This window comes from Amphibalanus amphitrite, unplaced genomic scaffold (genome assembly GCF_019059575.1).
Source record: "Amphibalanus amphitrite isolate SeventyFive unplaced genomic scaffold, NRLGWU_Aamphi_draft 000945F_arrow, whole genome shotgun sequence".
Taxonomy (NCBI): domain Eukaryota; kingdom Metazoa; phylum Arthropoda; class Thecostraca; order Balanomorpha; family Balanidae; genus Amphibalanus; species Amphibalanus amphitrite.
This window is the reverse complement of record NW_024882439.1, coordinates 100,844-120,348: the sequence shown is the minus strand read 5'-3', so window position 1 is coordinate 120,348 and position 19,505 is coordinate 100,844. Positions and strand designations below refer to the sequence as shown.

At 48.0% G+C, this 19,505-nt stretch overlaps 1 protein-coding gene across 1 annotated transcript; it reads right to left on the bottom strand.

Moving 5' to 3' along the window:
• Positions 1 to 1,138: 1,138 nt before the first annotated feature.
• LOC122368406 lies at positions 1,139 to 19,505 on the bottom strand. Its single transcript, XM_043342315.1, has 4 exons — positions 19,432 to 19,505; positions 1,854 to 2,004; positions 1,266 to 1,451; positions 1,139 to 1,186 (listed from the first exon to the last, which is right to left on the bottom strand). Exons 1-4 carry the CDS (start codon positions 19,503 to 19,505, stop codon positions 1,139 to 1,141), a joined length of 459 nt encoding a protein of 152 aa, XP_043198250.1.

Below are 19,505 nucleotides of genomic sequence, written 5' to 3'. Positions count from 1 at the left end.
ATCTTATTCAGTTATAACGTTCCTCGTCCCCCAGTCACTTCGCTTTGATCTACTGAGAAGCAGATCTCAACACAACAGGGTTCAGTATGGTCCATGCTGTATGGAATGATATAGTCGGTCTTGTCTAGACTGGCCCTGTTTATCGTCAAAATTTTGGCCATCCGTCCACCACTGCCGATCCCCGGTGCGCTTATAAAACAGGTCTAGTGATGTGTTATATAGCAGGCCTTCGCTGACCGACAAAACACACCCAATCCCACCCAACTACCATACGCACAGAACACCGCCACCTCTCCAATACACGGTGACTCAAAAAAACGGGCCCCCAACTTTCGATAGCTGTCATTTTCTCAACTCTTGTCAAAATCAATTGAAACTTGCATGTCAGTTACTTCGAAATGTTGGCAACATCACATCAAAATTTGGGAACCCTGTCTGGGTCAGTTCCAGCTCTGGATTCTACAACAGTTCTTCGAGATGGCTGCATTTTGGAACCGTGCATTTCTTGAGGTGCAAAGCTGCTGCTTTGGAGCCTTCCCCTGCTACATAGCTCGAAATTTGGTCCATCCAAGCCTTTATTCTGCTCCTAAAGGGGGTCCCGTGACGCCCAAATTGCGTCCCGAAGGTCACATTCGCGCTTCAATGCGGGTTAAGAGCCAGAGCACTGGGTTGGATATGCCACTTCAAGAATAAAACGGTACGGTAGATAACATTACTGCAGCCTACTGCAACCTTCCAAACCATTCAGAACACCCCAGGAAGCGTGCAGCTGAGCTGTCTGCGGGAAACAACTGCATGCTGTTGGCAAGGTAATGCACGAAAAAGCACGGCGGTAAATCTGCGGCACAACATTTAAAACAATGCAGTACAAAGAAGAAATGCCCTGGAAGATTCATTTTTTGGTATGTTATTGCCAACATATCAACGTACTCGCCACCGAAGTTTCATTCAATTCTTGCACAAAATACGGGTGTGAGGCTCATCAGAAGTTTTGGGTCCGCTTTTTTGGGTCACCTTGTACTGCAATGGCATTGACCAGCTCTCACGCTCGTGTTACTCACCCGCCGCACTTCGTCCGGGTACCACATCGGGTTGGAGTAGGGCACGTCATCCTCCTCCTCGGCGGCACCTCCTGCTCCTACAGGCCCGCCGACAGCTCCGGCAGGCCCGGCGACAGCTCCGACAGCTCCGGCAGGGCCGCCGACAGCCCCGGCAGGGCCGGCGGCGGTGGCGCCCTCTGCCTCTGGCGGCGGTGTCGGCGGCGCCGCTACCCCGGCTTCCTCGGCGGCGGCGGCCGCCCGGGCCCGGTCGCGCTGCCGCTGACGGACGCAGACGCGGCACTTCTGTCCGTACAGCTGGAAGAGCACGGTGCCGGCGCCTGGTCCCTTGTGCAGGAAGTACTGGAATGTGACTTGGCCGTGCATAGACGTCCAGGCGTTCTGGCATGTGTCCTGTCGACAAGAAACGGTCACGATAAGACACGGTGTAAAAACAACGGAATGCGAACAAAGTCATAGAGCTTATTTAAAAGCACAGCAGTTGTTCACAGCACGTCCCAATGTCCCATAAGTAGTCAGTAGTCACTGGTGCTGCCCACATCCTAAATCTCACAACCAAAGTAACATTATTCTGATTAGCTCACTTTCTCATACCATATACAAGTCGGTAACGATGGCACAACTCATGCTGCCTAATAGCCGCCTCCACCCAACCCCTCTCCCGCCTCCACCCCACCCCTTTCCCGACTCTAACCACCCCTCTTCCGCCTCTAACCCTCCCTCTCCCGCCTCCACCCCACCCCTCTCCCGCCTCTAACCCTCCCTCTCCCGCCTCTGACCCCTCAGGCCACTCACGCATCTGAACCGGATCTTGGCTGATGTGCTGAAGCACCGCCAGATATGGCTGGGCTTGGGCGTGGACGGCGGCTGCGGCACCAGGGCCCAGTGCTGGCCGGTCCGGTTGAACAGCTCGGCGAAGGCGGTCACCCAGACCACGTACATGCCGCTGCGGGGAAAGGAGGGCGCGGTTAGAACACGCAGAACAAGAACGTGCTGAAACGAGGGTGGTGCTGGGGTGGTGGGGGAGGACGAGCATGGGCGCTTAAAAAGTTTGAGATGTGACGGATGAGAGGTGTGCTGACCGGATGAGAGATGTTACACCACACGGCTTGAAAGTGATACGAATTCCCAGGAGCATGACGGTGACGGTGTAAAAGGGGTTCAGTGTAACAGCAAAGTTCAAGTACAGGCAGGCATACGATTGCAGTAATGGGAGGATGTTGGAGAAAATTTGAGTCTCCTCCTTTGTCTGGTAATATGAATTCAGGATATTTATCAATTAAATGGTACTTGGCGCACACAGGAAGTTCTAGCCACAGGCCATTGTTTCATCCAGTGACAACATGCCTGTCTGGGACGCCAGGTCGCCGGCAAGTGCATGCAAGGACGCAGACCGCCGCCTTCCACGCCAAATACCATCCCGATTTCATGCCGATGAACCGTGAATAGTGAGCCGGCCGTTCCATTGTCCTCCGTTGCCAGGAGCCCGGCAGTCCATTCACAGGTCTGCAATCACCCAAAAACGGCCAGCGTGTCGGTCCCAGACGGGCCGCGGCGGCCTCTGTGGCGTGTCGCTGGCCGCTGCAGAGCCGTCACCGGCCGGTGGACCACCCGCACCCGCCGCCACCACCGGCGGAGGGGACACGGGGACGCCGCGCCGGCCGTGTCACCGCGGCGGCCACCCACCCTCCCAGTCTCCCAGGCGATTACCGGCGCAGATACACCACTGCACGCCACGCCGTCTAGCCTTTCCCAGCGTTGGGGTTAGGTGTCGGCGCCGGCCGGTCTCGGTCACATTTCGATCCCGGTGTGTTCGTATCCACTCATGCATCGGTTTGGTTACGAAACCGGTGCCGTTTTTGGTCGTACCTGACCACACCGACGACAGGTGGGTGGGCACTGGACAGTCAAAGTAGGCGGATCCCCAACACAGTACAGACAGCCGTGCGGCGTAACAAAGGCGCTGATCGTCTACCACCGTCAGTTTTTACCGCCGCTGATCATAGACACCGCGACAACACAAACTCGCTGCAACAGCTTCCGCCCATCACCCTGACGACAGGTGCTCAAAGCACCCGCCGGAAACCTGCACGGCGCTTCTGCCCGCCTCCCGTCCTCATCAGCGCTCTCCCCTCCCGCGGTAGCCAGTTAACCACTGCTCAAACTGTCAGACATCCCCTCCTGGACACTCCGCTCATCAATACTCGAATGGGCTGTGACCACACAAATAAACACCCCGACACAGACCTGCCGACGTCAGTTATCCCCCATCTGCGCGACCTGAGGTGGCATCATTACATCGTATATCTGTGTCCCTCCGGAGCGCTGTGCTGTGACCATGCGGCATATCATTTTCTAGTCGCCCGAGCCACCGAAAGTAACTCGTCAGCCTCATCAGCGGATCAACTTCAAAGCGCGCCTGCTAACCGTGGTGCGCTCCATGACCGCGGCGGGCTATGGTGGCAATTATCACCCCGGCCACACCATCAATCTGCAGTGAGAAACATCGGCGTCCGTGCATGCGGCGCCGCAGTCTCGGCCGCCACCGCTCGTAAAACATACGGGCTGTAACCAGACTGCAGCGGACAGAGCGGGGAGCCGTCACCGCCGTCACCGCCGCGAGACAACACCCGCCGTGACCTTACCGGTGAGACAGGGGACGGCGTCGGGGGGGGGGGGGGGGGCGCTCGCCGAGACGCCGAGACTGGGGAACGGGATGGGCTGTGGCGAAGAAACTACCCAGCGTGAAACGTCAAAATCATACAATGCCCATATAGGGTAACCCACTGCAGTGCCGACAACGATAATGGTGATCTCGAGGCATAACTGTCAAAGACGCACGGGAAGACGAAACGTGGGGCCGAAACAAAGACGCTTAAAGGGACCATCCCACCTTAACATTAGTTTTGAGTTGAGATAGCCAAGTTTGCGGCCAGGCTCAGAAACCACCATTTATCCTGGTCGCAACCCCCGCAGCTTTATGGTGTTCAAGAAATTTCTTCCCTTTACTTGCAGGGTGGGACCAGCTTAGTCCCTATCTCTTAACCATTAGCGGTTTTTTGATGACGTCAGCAGTCATTTCAACGCCCGCCATTCCTTGAACCCGAGTTTTGCTGACCTTGAGCTCCCTTTTTTATCAACGTGAAATCCGTCGTCGGCGCTGAGAAAGCCTATTGCTTTTCATTTTAATTTGAATATTAGAAGATACCCACCACTGGAACTTGGACTGATATTATACCAAGGCCGAAGATGATCAAGCTGCCTGCTATATCTGGAGCTTGGTGTTCAACTTCAACATGGAATAAAAAACAAAATATCAAAGCAAACTGGATATGGTACTGCAAGTTAAAGTCCAAAGAAATTTGAAGAGCTGACAATTGACATTAATTCTTTCCCTGCAAGGTTTCCATATGGAGATCACAGTCACACCATGAAGAAATATTTTTGATGTTAACAGTTGAAAGGGGATTTATCTTCCAGTTTAGACGAAAGACGCTGCTGACTGTCTTTGGAAAAGGATGTCGGCATGAGGTGCAATTGTGCTTGTGAAGTGGTTATAACTGGTCTTTTCACAGTATTAAATTGAATGTGCCATTGCAGCCAAGTGTGTTATCATGTAAGGTAAAATCAAAACTACAATGTTGGTTTTACGAGCATTGAGAAGGCTGGTAGGTAACACCTGCCTGTGCTCGTAAATCATGCTGCCAGAGTATTCTAAATTAATTTTATCATACACTTTTGTTGTCCAGAATGGTTGCACTATTGTTTGGTATCATATTATTCCATGTAAATATGGTAGTGTAAAGTCCGACCAACATGTTACCAGATTTGAAGCTGTTACGTTACCTAAGTACCTGTTTTTTACTGGCGTGGTGAATGTCACCTGGATTTTGTTTTGAGGTGCAGACCTAGTAACTCTGACTACATGGGTTTGAAGCTATTATCTATTCTGTTTTTACTGGCCTGGTGAATGGCGACTGATGTTGTCCGTGGATGGCACTGAAACAAATTTTGAGTGTTTTGTACAGTGTTTTAATACAATGCTGAGGGCTGAAAGTTGTCTTGTTTAGAGTGGTGAAAGTTCAGGATATGCCAGCCACCATGGTGGGTCAGAGTTAAATGTGTTGCAGTCAGTTCGGCTTCGGCAAGCACACGGATGGGCATACGCATCGAGACCTGCTCTGCCATACTTTCAGCCAATTTTACCTAGGTAAGTCTTTTCTTTTTTCTGCCAAAAGCTATGACATTGTGAATTTCAGCACTGTGGCCTGTGTGTAGCTTTCAGGAAAGCAATTCTAAATAAAGCTCTGATAAAGTGCAAAATCAGCAATGCAGCCCTCTATTACATTTTCTACAACATCTTACTTGTTCCTTGCATGGAGAGAAAAATGCAATGTTATGAATTCGTTTATTCACATAATTTGACAAGCATGCAGTTACCTGCTACTATCACTGCACAAAACAGAGCAGAAAACATCAGTTGATCAAACACAAGACATAACAGAAGTTTACAACATAGGGCTGCCGAACCTGCTTCCTCCCACCACAGTTGATGCCATTTCCTAGCCTGGCTTGATGTGAGCACTGAATAGCTGCTTTGTCTAATTACAGCTCACTACCATTCAACTTAAACTACTCTCTAGTGAGAGCGTTCAGTGTTCATAGCAGCTCGACAGACGACAGACAACAAACATCTTGACAAACCAACCAGTATTTGATTTGGCTAATGATTTATGTGCTTGTTGTATCATGGCCAAACTACTTTAACAGCAATAATCCCTGTTTCATCTTGATCTTGCTTTTATTTCCATTTGAACTCAGATCTTGAAACAATCATCTGAAGTGATATCAGATACTGGCTTCTGTTTCTCTTGAAAGCAAGTTAAAACAACAATGATAAACTAAGGCAGGAGATGTGAGTTGTGGCAGTAGATTTTTGATCCAACATATGTCAACCTTATATTGCTTGAGACCTCTGTGACAGACAAACAAATATTTATAGTTTTTTGATAGTTTGGATTCTTGGCTTGATTTAGCAGATCAGCTGTGAACCTTGACTTTGAAATCACATAAATGTCATGGTACCCGAACGAATCCTCGCATGACATTTCTTCGTAGCACAATTTTTCGTCCGCATTTCTTCGTCTACAAATCTTCGTCGGTGTATTTATTTGTCCCTCAATGCTTACTCTTGCATATATTTGCGTTGAAGAAGAAATGCGAGCCGATTTTCATATACCCTGGTGCGAGACAAAGTAATGCGATAGGTACGAATAAATGCCCTGACGAAGATTTGCAGACGAAGAATTGCGATACGAAGAAATGCCATAAGAATTGTCCTGGAATCCTTTATTGGCCATCATATATTGACCTTGATAAGATAAACGCATCATTCGCGCAATATTTGTCGCACTTTGATACCAAACTATTGCTTCCAAATGCCGACGTAAAGAAAACCTTTATGTGACGTCATAGAAACAGCGGATTTCCCTAAAAGTAAACAAAAATAAAAGTCTTATATCTCGAAAACGGGTGAATATTTTCCGGTAAAATTTGGTAGATGTTCATTTTCGCTCTTTGTGATTCACGCTACATCACTTTTATGCCAATTCATTAACTTTTTTGAAGGTGGGAGGGTCCCTTTAAAGGGACCCTCCCACCTTCAAAAAAGTTAATGAATTGGCATGAAAGTGATGTCGCTCGGTTCAGAAAGATCAAAAACGAATATCTACCAAATTTCATCGAAAAATATTCACCGGTTTTCAAGATATTAGACTTTTACTTTTGTTTACTTTTTGGGATCTCCGCTGTTCCTAGCGACTTTATTTGAAAGTGCGGCATTTGTTGCGCGCAAAGCAACATATACCACCGCGTGCTACAAAACGTTTTAGTCAAACATTTAACGGACGTTCGAAAGCCTGATGACGTCATCAGATTCCCGTAATGGTTAAGAGATAGGGACCAAGCTGGTCCCACCCTGCAAGTAAAGGGAAGAAATTTCTTGAACACCATAAAGCTGGGGGGTTGCGACCAGGATAAATGGTGGTTTCTGAGCATGGCCGCAAACTTGGCTATCTCAACTCAAAACTAATGTTAAGGTGGGAGGGTCCCTTTAAGGCATTGCGATGAAGAATATTGGAAAATTGAATGCCTATAGCAGCGCCGTGGGAGCTTGCAGCACGCCCCTACCGCTGCTCCTGATTGCGGCGTGGTGAAGTCAATGCAGCATACGCCCGTACCACCAGCGATCCAGGAAGCAAAGCATCACGACCGGGGCAGGTAGAGTGAGTGAGTGAGTGAGTGAGTGAGTGAGTGAGTGAGTGAGTGAGTGAGTGAGTGAGTGAGTGAGAGCTTGTCCAACCAAAGAATGAACCACGGATACCTGTGTTAAAGTTTCAATGAAGAACGGTTGCTAAGGCGATGTTGCGGCCATCTTGTAGCTGGGCTCTAAGGCGGGCTAAAAAATAATAATCTAAGTTAATAATCTGATAGCAGGGCTCTAAATGGTGGACGGACGCTAGCAGGAGGTGCCAGGCCATTTATCGCCGATAATCACGACTATCATCCGCGGTTTAGAGCCTCATCCGTTGCAGAAGTGATCGCATATCGGCCATCGTCAATACATCACACTTATCAGCTGGGGCATTCCACGTCAAATCGAACAAAAATCGGCTGTTTTGCACCTTACCATCAGCGATTTCATTATAAATTTGTGAGCGAGTTCCTGTGTGGCCCCGGACATTACATTGATGTTTTTTTGCACATTCTGACCACAGGTCTTCTAAATATAGGGCATCCAATTTTTACAAAATGTTGCATCTTTATATTTTTGAACGACCATAACTTTGGTGGTACTTGTTTGATTTGAATGAAATAAACCTTACTGTTTAGGTAATTTCTTAAGCATTTGTTTAGAATTGCACCTGCTTAAATATATGACCTTGAAATTTGCTTAACTCTGTTCTTAAGCACAAATATTGAAATAGCAAAAAACACGTCACCTTCGATTTGGCTCATTTTCATATATTTTATTGCCTACCATATTCTTAACAACCTGTGAAAAAATTGGAGTGGGCCATTCATAAGTTTTGAAGAAAATTGCACATATGCAAACGTATGTTAGCACGCGCAGTGGAGGGGGAAGAGCGAATTTCGCCCACCCCTCCTGTTTTTCGCCAATATCCCATAAGATTAATGCGAAATTAATTATGGCTACCTGTCAAGAATTGAATTGGACATCTCATCGTGCAAGCAATAAGAAAATCGGTTCACAACTGTTCTAGTAATAGCGGTGTAAAGTGAACATCCTGTCGCCGCAGCGACGCGGCGACTCGGCAGCCGGCGCCGACCGCTACGCGCCGCCTGAATTGTAGACTGTGCCGGGACGGAACGGAACGGTTCCGTCTTTACATCGCGCCGCTCCCTACCGCTGATTACGTTCGATTCGCGTCAAATTTTGTGAGAAGACTAAGAACAGGCAATCTTATGGTGAAAGAATTTTGAAAATCGGTTGGTAAACAATTTAAACATGAACGTGTAAACACAAAATTGTGATTGCTGCGTTTCCCGCATCGGCCGAGCCCGCCTCAGCCGGCGACATGTTACTCTTAGCAGGCCTCTAACTGCCATATTTATTATTGGATTAACTAGAAATTCCTCATACATACTAAAAAATGTATGTTCTTTCGGATAGTGAAGATCAAAAGACGTGAAGATATCGTTGCGTGATAATGTTTTCGTTGAATTTACTTCATGATGCATTTCCACACGGCTCAAAATTCACCGCAAAATACCGTTTGCCTGAGACACTTTTACTATGGAACGTGAATGCTTGACTACGATGACTATGCATTTCCATTCTCGCAGAGTTTGGGATATCACTAATCAGCAAGCATTCATTTCAGAAAGTGTACACAAGCAAGCATGTCTTGACTCTGTCTTTCAAGGTCACGCGCGGTTGCGTGATGTTGATGCATGAAAACGGCGTTTGCCGCGAAAGTTATGAATGGCCCACTCCAATTTTTTCACAGATGGTTAGGAACATTGTGACGGACATAATATGTAAAAATTAGCCAAATCGAAGGTGACGTGTTTTTTGCTATTTAAATTTTTCTGTTTTAATTCAAGGTCAAATGCATTTCAAGGTCACTTCAATTTAATTTTATAATTAAAAATCAAAGCCTTATCAATTGCCTATAAGACCCTGTTAATATCATTTTGATACCAGAAAAGGAACCAGAGTTATAGCCATTTAAAAAATTGATGTGTGGCATTTTTCGCTATATTCGATGACCTATATCTCAGCGATACGTTATCAAATTTCGAAAATATTATACGTAACTCAGTTTTGAACCATGCCCAGTCTGCCTACAAATTTTCAGAAAAATCGAAGGGGATGACGGATTTCGGTGTTTGATTTGACGTGGAATGCCCCAGCTGACTCCGGCCGGACCGGAAGTTCCAATCCGCCTAGTTATGGCGGCACGTTCATTGGACGTCTTATTCAGCAGCCAGGGTGTAGGCTAATCGTTCGGCTGGCCGTGCCAAAGGAACGGGGGCGTACCCTTTGTCATGCCCCCATCCCGGGGACGGCCCGACGAGCCACTGAGTCAATGTATCTCCCGACTTCGAGTCGCGCGAGTCATGAATGAGTCATGAGTTATACACGACCGGACGGTCAACAGCAGACTGGCAAGGACGCTCGACACTGGAACTACTCCAAGTCGGAGGCGCAGACGCGTTTTTTTCCCGACCCCCACTCATTAATGCAACATCCAGCGGCCTGGATCAGCAGCGCCTGTGTCTCCAAACCTTCCTTCTTACAAATAAACTGCGCTAAGAAGATTGAAAGGCGACTTCTGAAGGTCTTCAATGGCGACTCCGATACAGTCTACGACTCAACTGGGTAAGTACACAACTACCCATGACACGTGACGGCTGATGACGTTCTAGCCACTCCAGCTCGAGGGCAAATTGGAGAACTGGGCGTAGCTTATATAACTAGAACGCATGATCAATGAAGACCAAGGCTATGATGGAACTGCGCCTGCGGATCTTCCCAATAAAGTAGTGCTGTGCAGCACGAGCCGTCTGATCGACTGCACATACGGAACTGAGGCGTCCGTGATTAGCTGAAGCATCCGTCACAGCAACATTCCCCCTAGATCCGTCACTGCACCGCGGTTTTTCTGTACTGACTATCGCTCCTCCCCCCTCCTCCCCCCCCCCAGCAAAGTGCAGAGAGAGCACCTAAGATACCATCTCCGTCCGCCGATCCCCTCTCAACAGTGTACCGCTCACACCCCAGCAGCGGTGTCCGAATGAGCCCTGCTCAGACTGTCTGCCCGGATATGAACCCCGTCACCGGGGGGCGCTGGGTCTCACCGCCTGGCCAGCCAAAAATCGCCGCCGCGTCCGCCTTCCAGCGGCCGGTTTCCAGTTCTCACGGAGCTCTGACTGCAGTCTGCGCCTACACCACACACATCTGGTCCGTCTGTTCTCCGCCCGGATCCAGACCCGGTCCTCTGCTGCAGGGCTGGCTCAGTGCAGTGTCCTCCGCTGGGGCGGGTTCGGTCCACACTCGTCCTCCGCTGGGGCGGGTCCGGTCCGGAGTGGTCCTACGCTGGGTCTGGTTGGTTCGGTGCAGACTGGTCCTCTTGTGAGGCCAGTCGGGCCCTAAACTCAGTCAGTGGCGGCGCCAGTGCCACCATAGGGGCACCCTGCCGCGAGGCAGGGGTAGCATTGCCACCCCTGAGATGAGACAAATTTGAAACATCCCCAACGAAAAAGACTCGCATAACTAGTCTTAACTATTCCAAGCCCCTATGACCTCAACACTACATGCGTTGATGGCCGCCCTTGCTTTATTTTCTACACCGCCACCCATGCACAAGTGACCAGGAGTACCCCCTCCCTCTATCCCAGCGACACACAGAACCTTACGTTAACAACAGTGACAATGAACTTAATATGATAAGACATTAAGCTTGCTTGATTAAAACAAAACTTGAAAGGAGATAAGGAGTCCCTTCCTATGAACAGATAGAAGCCTCTTTAAATACATGAGGCCCTTTTACACAGGGGAAGTTATCCAAGAGGCCGTTGTCGCCACACATGAGGCCTCTATGCCCGCACAGAAGGCCCTGGGCCCTGTTCTCTCACATAGGGCCCCTGTGCCCAAATAGGAGGCCCTGTGCCAGCAAAGGAGGCTCCAGTGCCCGTAACTATCCCTATGCCCGCACAGGAGGCCCATATGGCTTCACAGGGCCCTATGCCCGCATAGGAGGCCCCTGTGCCCACACAGGAGGTTTCTGTGCCCGCACAGGAGGCCCCTGAGCCCAAGTAGGAGGTCCCTGTGTCAAAACAGAGGTTTTACGCGAAGAGTAGGCCCTCTTATACAGAGGCCCCCTACTTCGGCTTGCCACAACTGGCAAAATTCCGTGGCGCCGCCCCTGAACAGTCCTGAACTAGCAACGGTCAGGTTCAGAGCTGACCTCTTGGCGAAACTAACCAGACCGCGAATAAGGCCATACGAACATTTGACAAAGTCTTATGGTGGAGCGCTACTCAGGGCCGAGAACGGCACGTGACGGCGCTTTGCCGTTAATTGTCATGTGTGCAACATAATATAAGCAACATAGTCGCGTAGGCACCCGTAACACCTCCTATGTAGAAGACCTACATAAGCAGAACTTTAGGTGACCCAAAATAGTCACGGAAAATCCGATCATCAAACGGTACCCATGACTCACACGATATTCTTGTCACACGACAAGGGCGGCAACAACATATAAATAAGCTAAATCTCGCCTACGATAACCCAAGAACATGCAGAGCGCGATGGAATCGGTTCACAACGGGACAAAATAAGACGGATTATCCGCGGGAGCGTCAAAGGGCAAGTGAGAAACTCAAGGCAATCTCTTCCATATCGCAAAACACGGTCAAGATTATATTCGCCTAGCCTAAACGCATTGCATGACATTCAATGTCGGTCAACTCGCCTGGAGCAAAGAACCTCCGCAGTGCCCACTACGTCCCTCAGCACATGCGCTTTTTACGACCGGCAGACACTCTGTCTGCGTTTTTAACCACCTCAGAATGCTAAAAATAGTATCTTGCAGCACACGTGCCGACATTCGGGGCTTCCCGTCCGGGCTAATGAATGTCTCAGAGTCAGTTCCACCAGATGAGACAATGAGCGTCGTAAAGGTCTGCTGCTGCACGTGGAGAAATGTCAGAAACGACTCCCGGAGAGAATCTTAGAGGAAGATGGGACATCAGAGACCCGAATTAGGTCGGCTCTTCAGGATGCCGAATCGCAATAAATGAACTGCCCTTACCGAACGAACTCGCAGTAAAAACGCCTTGGTATATGCTAGATACATGCAAAACTTACAAGTTGCTATCCCTGATTCTAAACGTGACGCACCTCCTAATGACCCACCGTCCTAATTCTAACCCAGCAGACACCACATGACACGCACACTCTCGATCTTCCGCCGATCGACACAAGTATTTACATCGCTTCGGTCGTAGGTACCTACACTTTCCTGCAGGGACGACAGACCATCCAAGTGCCACTCTCTGTGAGGAATGTGGTTCGCGTGTGTCGCGAGGCACGCAGACATACCCACAGACCTCACTGCGCAGCTTGACAAGCCCCCGCTGACAAAAGGAGACCGACCCTCGTGGAGTTTTCCGATCGGTCAGTGTCCCCTGAGGACAGTCCGGCACGGGAACGCCCCGAACGTGCGTCCAACCTTGCAGAGACGTTCCCTGTACCAATGGGAAGGTCTTCCGACGGGTTATCCCTGAAATGGCGCAATTTGAGAGCCCGCAGGCGATTAAAATGCCGACTGTTTTTGGATCGGTCTGCCAGCAGCGCACTGGTGGCATGCGGCAATAGCGCAGTTAGGACTGGGCTATCCAGTGGACGGGATTCTAAGAATGCCGTGTCATACATGTTATCTTGAGACGATAAGAGCCCATTAATATCTGGCGATGGCCGGTAAGTACAAAACATTCTTCCTGTCCCAAAAGACCAGCGTCGAGCACGCACTGGGGATTACGCGGTGTTAGCTGTTACAACTATAAAACCGCTAGCATAACTAGGCCGTGATGTCAGAGAGCATGCCGATGCGATCTGGGTGACCTATTCAAAGGTGGGATTTCTGGACATGTTTCCGCAAACACAAAATCTAGCGGATACTTTTTACTATATTACCTGAGCGTGTCCAAGAGCAGCAGTGGCTTTAAAGCAACGCCCGCCCTTCTTGAGGGATTAAAACAGTATGAATATGCGGATCAATCACATAGCAACAGAACACAAATATCAAACTTTGCTTCAAAACACGCCTCGTTTTGAAATTGCAGCCAATTAATTAAGCTAAAACCCACCAGAACAAAAATGGATGCGTGATATATAAAGTACGTATGCGCTATACCTGTATATGCAAACTTCACGCCGAGCTCAAATGTAGGGGAGAGTGGGGAAAGATGCCCAGGGTTTGACTATATCATATATTACTCGAAAATGACGATCGGAAAGCCAAAACTTGGAGTTTCAACGGAAACCGACATCATTTTTCTCCAAAAATATCACACTTTCGTGCCTGAAATATGATAACTTTTTTTGCTATTAAGCATTTTCCTGAAGAAGTGAAAGGGGGCATCTTACCCCACAGGGTGGGAAAGACGCCCCCTGGCGTTGGGTAAGATGCCCCCTGCACTATAAGTGACATAAATAGGCACGTGAATCGCCTGAACGAATCAGTAGTCCCTTCGAGCCTGCAGTAGACACCAAACGTCATCGTAAGGGCCCTCAAAAGTAGTCGTAAGGGGCTTCAGAGGTCATCGTTAGGGCCATCATAGTCCAGCGTGGCCAAACAAGCCTCCGTGGTGGCGTTCGGAGACCACTGTGGGGCCCTTATAGGTCTTCATGATGCTTGAGGGCCCTTGAGCCCATCGTGGGGACCTCAGATGCCAGCGCGGCCCGTGGAGCCAACGTGGGAGCCCTCAAGGGATGTCGTGAGGGGCCCTGGAACCAATAATGGGGCCCACAGAGGCCGTCGTGAGGGCTCTCAGAGTCAGATGCCGCCCAAAAAGTCGCTGTGTGGGCCGAGAGAACGGCATGGGGAGCACCCGACCGTACCGGACTCTCAACAGTCCCAGTTCGGCTTTTGTCTCTCATTACAAGTATGTAATAAATGATTTGACGGGCTGCTTGAAGGACAGCCTACGGATTTAGGGGGGCGTCTTTCCCCATCAGGACAGGGGGCATCTTACCCCAAGGTACCGAAGTAACATTAAATCAGCACAATTTGTTAGCCATAAAACTACACCCTGAAACAAACTGTTTGGGACACAGCACACGCATGTTAACCCGCGCACCGACGGGGGGGCGGATATCCGCCCCCCCTGAGGTTTTTCGCGAATAGCGGAAAAACCGCGGCGCGTAGCGCCGCGAAATTTGGTATGACTATTCCCTTATCAATTTTACACATGGTGTGCAAGTTTGAACCTCCTACCTTTCAAGGTCAGGTCACCAGGTCACTTTGAATGACCCAACCTCAAGTCACTTTTTTGCAACTTTGTCACCGTGCCAGAGCTACAGTAGATGTCGGAGGCCTTTGAAAGTCGCAGGATGTTATTAGGTCATTAGTAGCTACAATTTGTATATCTCGGAATTTTGATATCGGTGACCTAAGGTCAGGTCAATTTCGCGACCTCCCCATTATAAGTCAATGGGGGAAAAATCAACTCCCTGTTTTTACCACTAAAACGGGTCGGAATGGCCCCATATACCATACATGACTTCATATACGATCAACCTTCACTACCTTGAGGTCTGTTTTGCTGTTGGGCAGCTGTGAGGTCATGTGACGTCATCAAAGGTCACCAAAGGTTTTTGGCCAATAACTCCGTACAGGAACAAGATACAGACGCGTGGATGGTCTCATTGTGTTCAGCTCGTCAAGACGCATCGAATGATATACATGATGACCTCGAGGTCACGTGACCTGAGGTCAACCTTTGACCTTGACCTTTCGAGGTCAACATATATATCATTCGATGCGGATTGACGAGAGGATCACGATGATGCCCTTAGTTTGTTCCTATCTTGACTAATTCGAAAGTTATTCGAGAAAAACTCTCTCCATATTTAGCGCCGCCATTTTGACTTTTTCGACCCCTGTGACGTCATCTTTGACCTGACCTGAAAATGACCTTAGTAAAAATTGTAGATCTTGACCGTGCGTATCCGATGCCGTTTGCCGCTTGTCGCTATCTTGCTTCGTTCTCGAGATCTCAGGGGGGGCGGTCATCCGCCCCCCCCCCCCCCCCCGTCGGTACTAAGTTGGCGCAGACCCCCGTCGGTGCGCGGGTTAATGTATCACGACTATAGCAAGGTACGCAAAAATTATCTACCTTCTTTGATATTTACAATGTTTTGACGCCAAAATATTTTTTGAAAGCAGCAAATAAAAAACATGCAATCACCAGCCAGCCGTTGCCCAACTGAGCTTCGCAAATTTTTGTGCAGTTAACAAGGCAGGCTTCCGCTTTACGCTAAGAACATTAATTTCCAGGTTCGATTCTTTGTATCCCCGCTAGAGGGGGTGGGGCGTCTTTCCCACCCTGGGCATCTTACCCCACTCTCCCCTACTACATGGAGCCCAGTGGCTTTCACTTTATAATTAACAGTTCAAGCAAATTTACTGAATACTGTATTACGTTCTTACGAATTACGAATTACGAATGGACGAGCCATTCTACTTAACTTCACGAATATAATATTAATCATCTTGCAAAATTGACGGCCAATTTTTAAACAAAATACAAAAATGATCGTAAATAGCACCCGGCCATGGAGCACTAAAACTCTAGCAGTCCCTGTAGATGCAACAGGGCTGATGAAAAACGTGAATGAGACGGACACCTAAACAGTGAAAAACGGCATATATCACAGTATCAAAGCATTCCCCGAATTACGAATTAATCTAATTCACAGCTACTTTCAACAACAATGACATTTCGAGAAAAGGATCATATGAAAAAGCAGCGGAGTCTATATGAAATGAAAGCAAAATGTTATCGCCACTGTATTGATTACGAGGACGGATTTATTTATTGAATGCCTAAACAGATTCGCCATAGCCAGTCATACGATTATTAAACAATTTATCCATTTTCAACGAAAACGGTTCCAGACATAACATAAATGAGGGACCTTATCAAAGCAATATAAAGATGCAGGTCTATGTCTGAGAATGAAATTGAGCATCTTAACCCTCGCCCGTATAGGTGGTTTGCCAGCCGCGAACGGATAGGGGGGAGGTCCGTTGGACCCCCCTTGCCGTTTGGCCCCTGGTCGAGCTAGAGCTTCGCAGAAAAAGCGAGCGTGTAGCCCGTAACGAGAGGAGGCCGATGACATTCAATTTTAGGGTCCTAATTCGTTGGTTGACCTTCCAGGTCAGGTCAACGACCCAAAAGTCGGGGAAATCGGGACCTGTTAGAACGTCGTTAAAGTGACCATCCCACCTTAACATTAGTTTTGAGTTGAGATAGCCAAATTGGTGGCCATGGCCTGAAAATACCGGTTTGGGCACTCACAACATCGAAAAATGCTTTAATTCGGAGATATGGAATTACAAACTTGCAGTTTTCGCATTCTAAGGGGCTAATACATTGGAATGCCCCCTTAGAATTTGTGACGTCAGCGGAGATCTGACGATTTTTAAATCTTTTACTAAAACGTTTGGTAGCACGCGGTGGTATATGCTGCTTTGCGCGCAACAAATGCCGCACTTTCAAATAAAGTCGCTAGGAACAGCGGAGATCCCAAAAAGTAAACAAAAGTAAAAGTCTAATATCTTGAAAACCGGTGAATATTTTTCGATGAAATTTGGTAGATATTCGTTTTCGCTCTTTCTGAACCGAGCGACATATCACTTTCATGCCAATTCATTAACTTTTTGAAGGTGGGAGGGTCCCTTTAAGTGTGGCTGCTGTGAGGTTTTTCGGGGTGCTGATCACGAATATCATGTTAGTTTTGATCACAGGTGATACCTTCATGCACTTTGGCCGGGTCGGGTCAGCTCAGCTCAGGTCAGGTCATTTTTTGGGGGGTAGGTGCGCGACGATTGCGAGGTCATTTTGCGCCCCGGCCAGAATATTCAACCTGCGGAAGTAGCGTTCGAAGTAGGTGTCAACCGCCTCTGACAGCTTCGAACATGTTACGAAGGCACCTTACCTTCAGGTGACCTTGACACCCACCCAAATGCATGGCAGCAACATCATATCACATGTTTGAACGCTTGAAATCACTAAGACTGCAAATGCGCGGCTAATGCTAGTCGACATACGCCGAATCGCGATTCCGGCCAAACATGGTCGCGAGAAAATAAGTCAAAGGTCAAAGGTCATTTGGGTCAGGGCCATTACATTTGCAGAGTAGGTGTAAAATTGATTGACTCGAAGGTACTGAAAAATTCGTCGTGATGGGCCACTTTTTACGCGATTGCGAAAAACCGAGGAGGGTCCGTTCGACCCCCTATACGGGCGAGGGTTAAGCACACTTAATTCACTCGGTTATTTTTGCACTTCGACACAATCACGTTGACGAAAATCATTAGCCTAATTATTTTACTGCAAGTAATCACTTGGATTATACCATGCTTCTTTTTAACACATATGTTTTAGCAATATACTCGTATGTTTCTTGTTAACCAGCCACACCATTGTGTTACTCTCGACTCACGCTTAAATGAAATAGTTCACTTTCCTGAAATTAGTTTTTGCAGTGGATTTATGACTTTTTATGCTCAAAATGATCAGAAAAGAAAAGGAAACCTTTTTTTTTAAACTTTAAGCTCGTGTCTTGGCGACTGGACTTACTATGGTAGTGGATTCTGTACGTGTCAGTGACATGTGACATTATTCCTTTCAAACAGAAGCAAGCGATGGCTGCGTCGTCTCAGATATTGCCACCCGGATACACACACACCCCGTAAACAACACAAGGATAGTCCGTAAACATCACATGCTTCGGGGGAACAATACGTCGTCACCGCAATCTACCAGACATCGTGAGTGCCGGCCGACCGCAAACGAGTACGCAAAGAAAGCTCATCACTCAAGGCTTCTTATCTCCGGAAAACTGGCGTGAGTGGCCTTGAGCGAATTAGGACTCTAATGTTTTGTAAGTAATAACACGTTGTTGAATAAATTCCGCGACATCAACAGGCAATGAGACGAGCGGGTCTTGCAGGAAAGAGGGGTCGCCTGGGAACAGTTTTCGATGGTGGTCGTACGTCATAGTCGCCTTTCGGTGGTAAATCCACGGAAAAATGTGATGCATATTAACTGCATATTTGTCTAGGGAAGTGTCAAGAAATTTATGGCGGCAAGAGTAACTTAAAGGTACCAATGAGTTACGATTCTTTCTTTGTTCGCCAGGAGAGAGAAAACAGTCCGGATTGGGAAATAAAGATGTTCTCCTTCACCGTGGAACACAGAGATAAATGACTGACGTACAAACAGTTTCGGAAACCAGAAAACACGAAGCTAATGGCCCGAACAAAATGAAAAAACGCTTTCGTTCCCCACCTATATAATGCACTTCAATTACACTTTTTAATTATTCGTGTAATGGACCATGAAATACGTGTAATTCACAAGCCTCCTACATTCCTTGGCGACCATAGGGAAACTTCAATATAAGCAGCTCAAACACAGTAATTTCCTTGTGAACATGGAACAATGTTTTAAAAAGTGAGAGCCTAATTGTTCCATTTAACAACTAATTTTACTGCGGCCAGCAATGATGATATCTTTAACAAGGTCGAAGACGGCTAAAATGTCATTTCAGATCAATAATAGCATACGATGCATGCATGTACCTACCCTTAGAATAACTGTTTCGGAAGAAAGCGACTAATAAGTTAATCAGATGACGTTCAGAAAGATGGTACACAATTTCGACATAGGTATATGTAGAAAGATGGTATATAATTTCAATCTATCTCCTCTAGTCATTAAACTCTCTCCTTCGAAAAAACAGCCCTGAGAAATGGAATCTCAAAATGTAATAATACCGATACTACCCATATCACTAGCCTGTGCTGAGCCATTTTTCAGCTGACTATATCATCTAAACGAGCCACCAAACGAAGAAATTACCCCATACTCAACTGTGCGAGCAGAACAATTACCGTATTCTCTAGTATAAACTCAGCACACCTACAGAAGCCTGTCAACATCATACCATTTTTTCTAGGAAGGAACGTCCCATAGGAAAAGCGACGCAAGTATCGCCAAGAACCAAGCACCCCCTACCTACCAAATACGAGCCGCCAAGTACGCCACCTACCCGTATCGGTCGTCCGGATGGATGCTGGGCGGCACGTAGTAGCCCACCTCAAAGGCCCGTCGCGGCTCAGCCAT

Excerpts from the sequence above, each read along its gene's own strand:
- LOC122368406 (XM_043342315.1), bottom strand. The coding sequence starts at position 19,505 with ATGGCTGAGCCGCGACGGGCCTTTGAGGTGGGCTACTACGTGCCGCCC. Across the intron at positions 2,005-19,431 it reads CATCCGGACGACCGATACGG|CGGCATGTACGTGGTCTGGG; the intron begins GTAGGTGGCGTA and ends CTTTCCCCGCAG. Across the intron at positions 1,452-1,853 it reads CCAAGATCCGGTTCAGATGC|GACACATGCCAGAACGCCTG; the intron begins GTGAGTGGCCTG and ends TCTTGTCGACAG.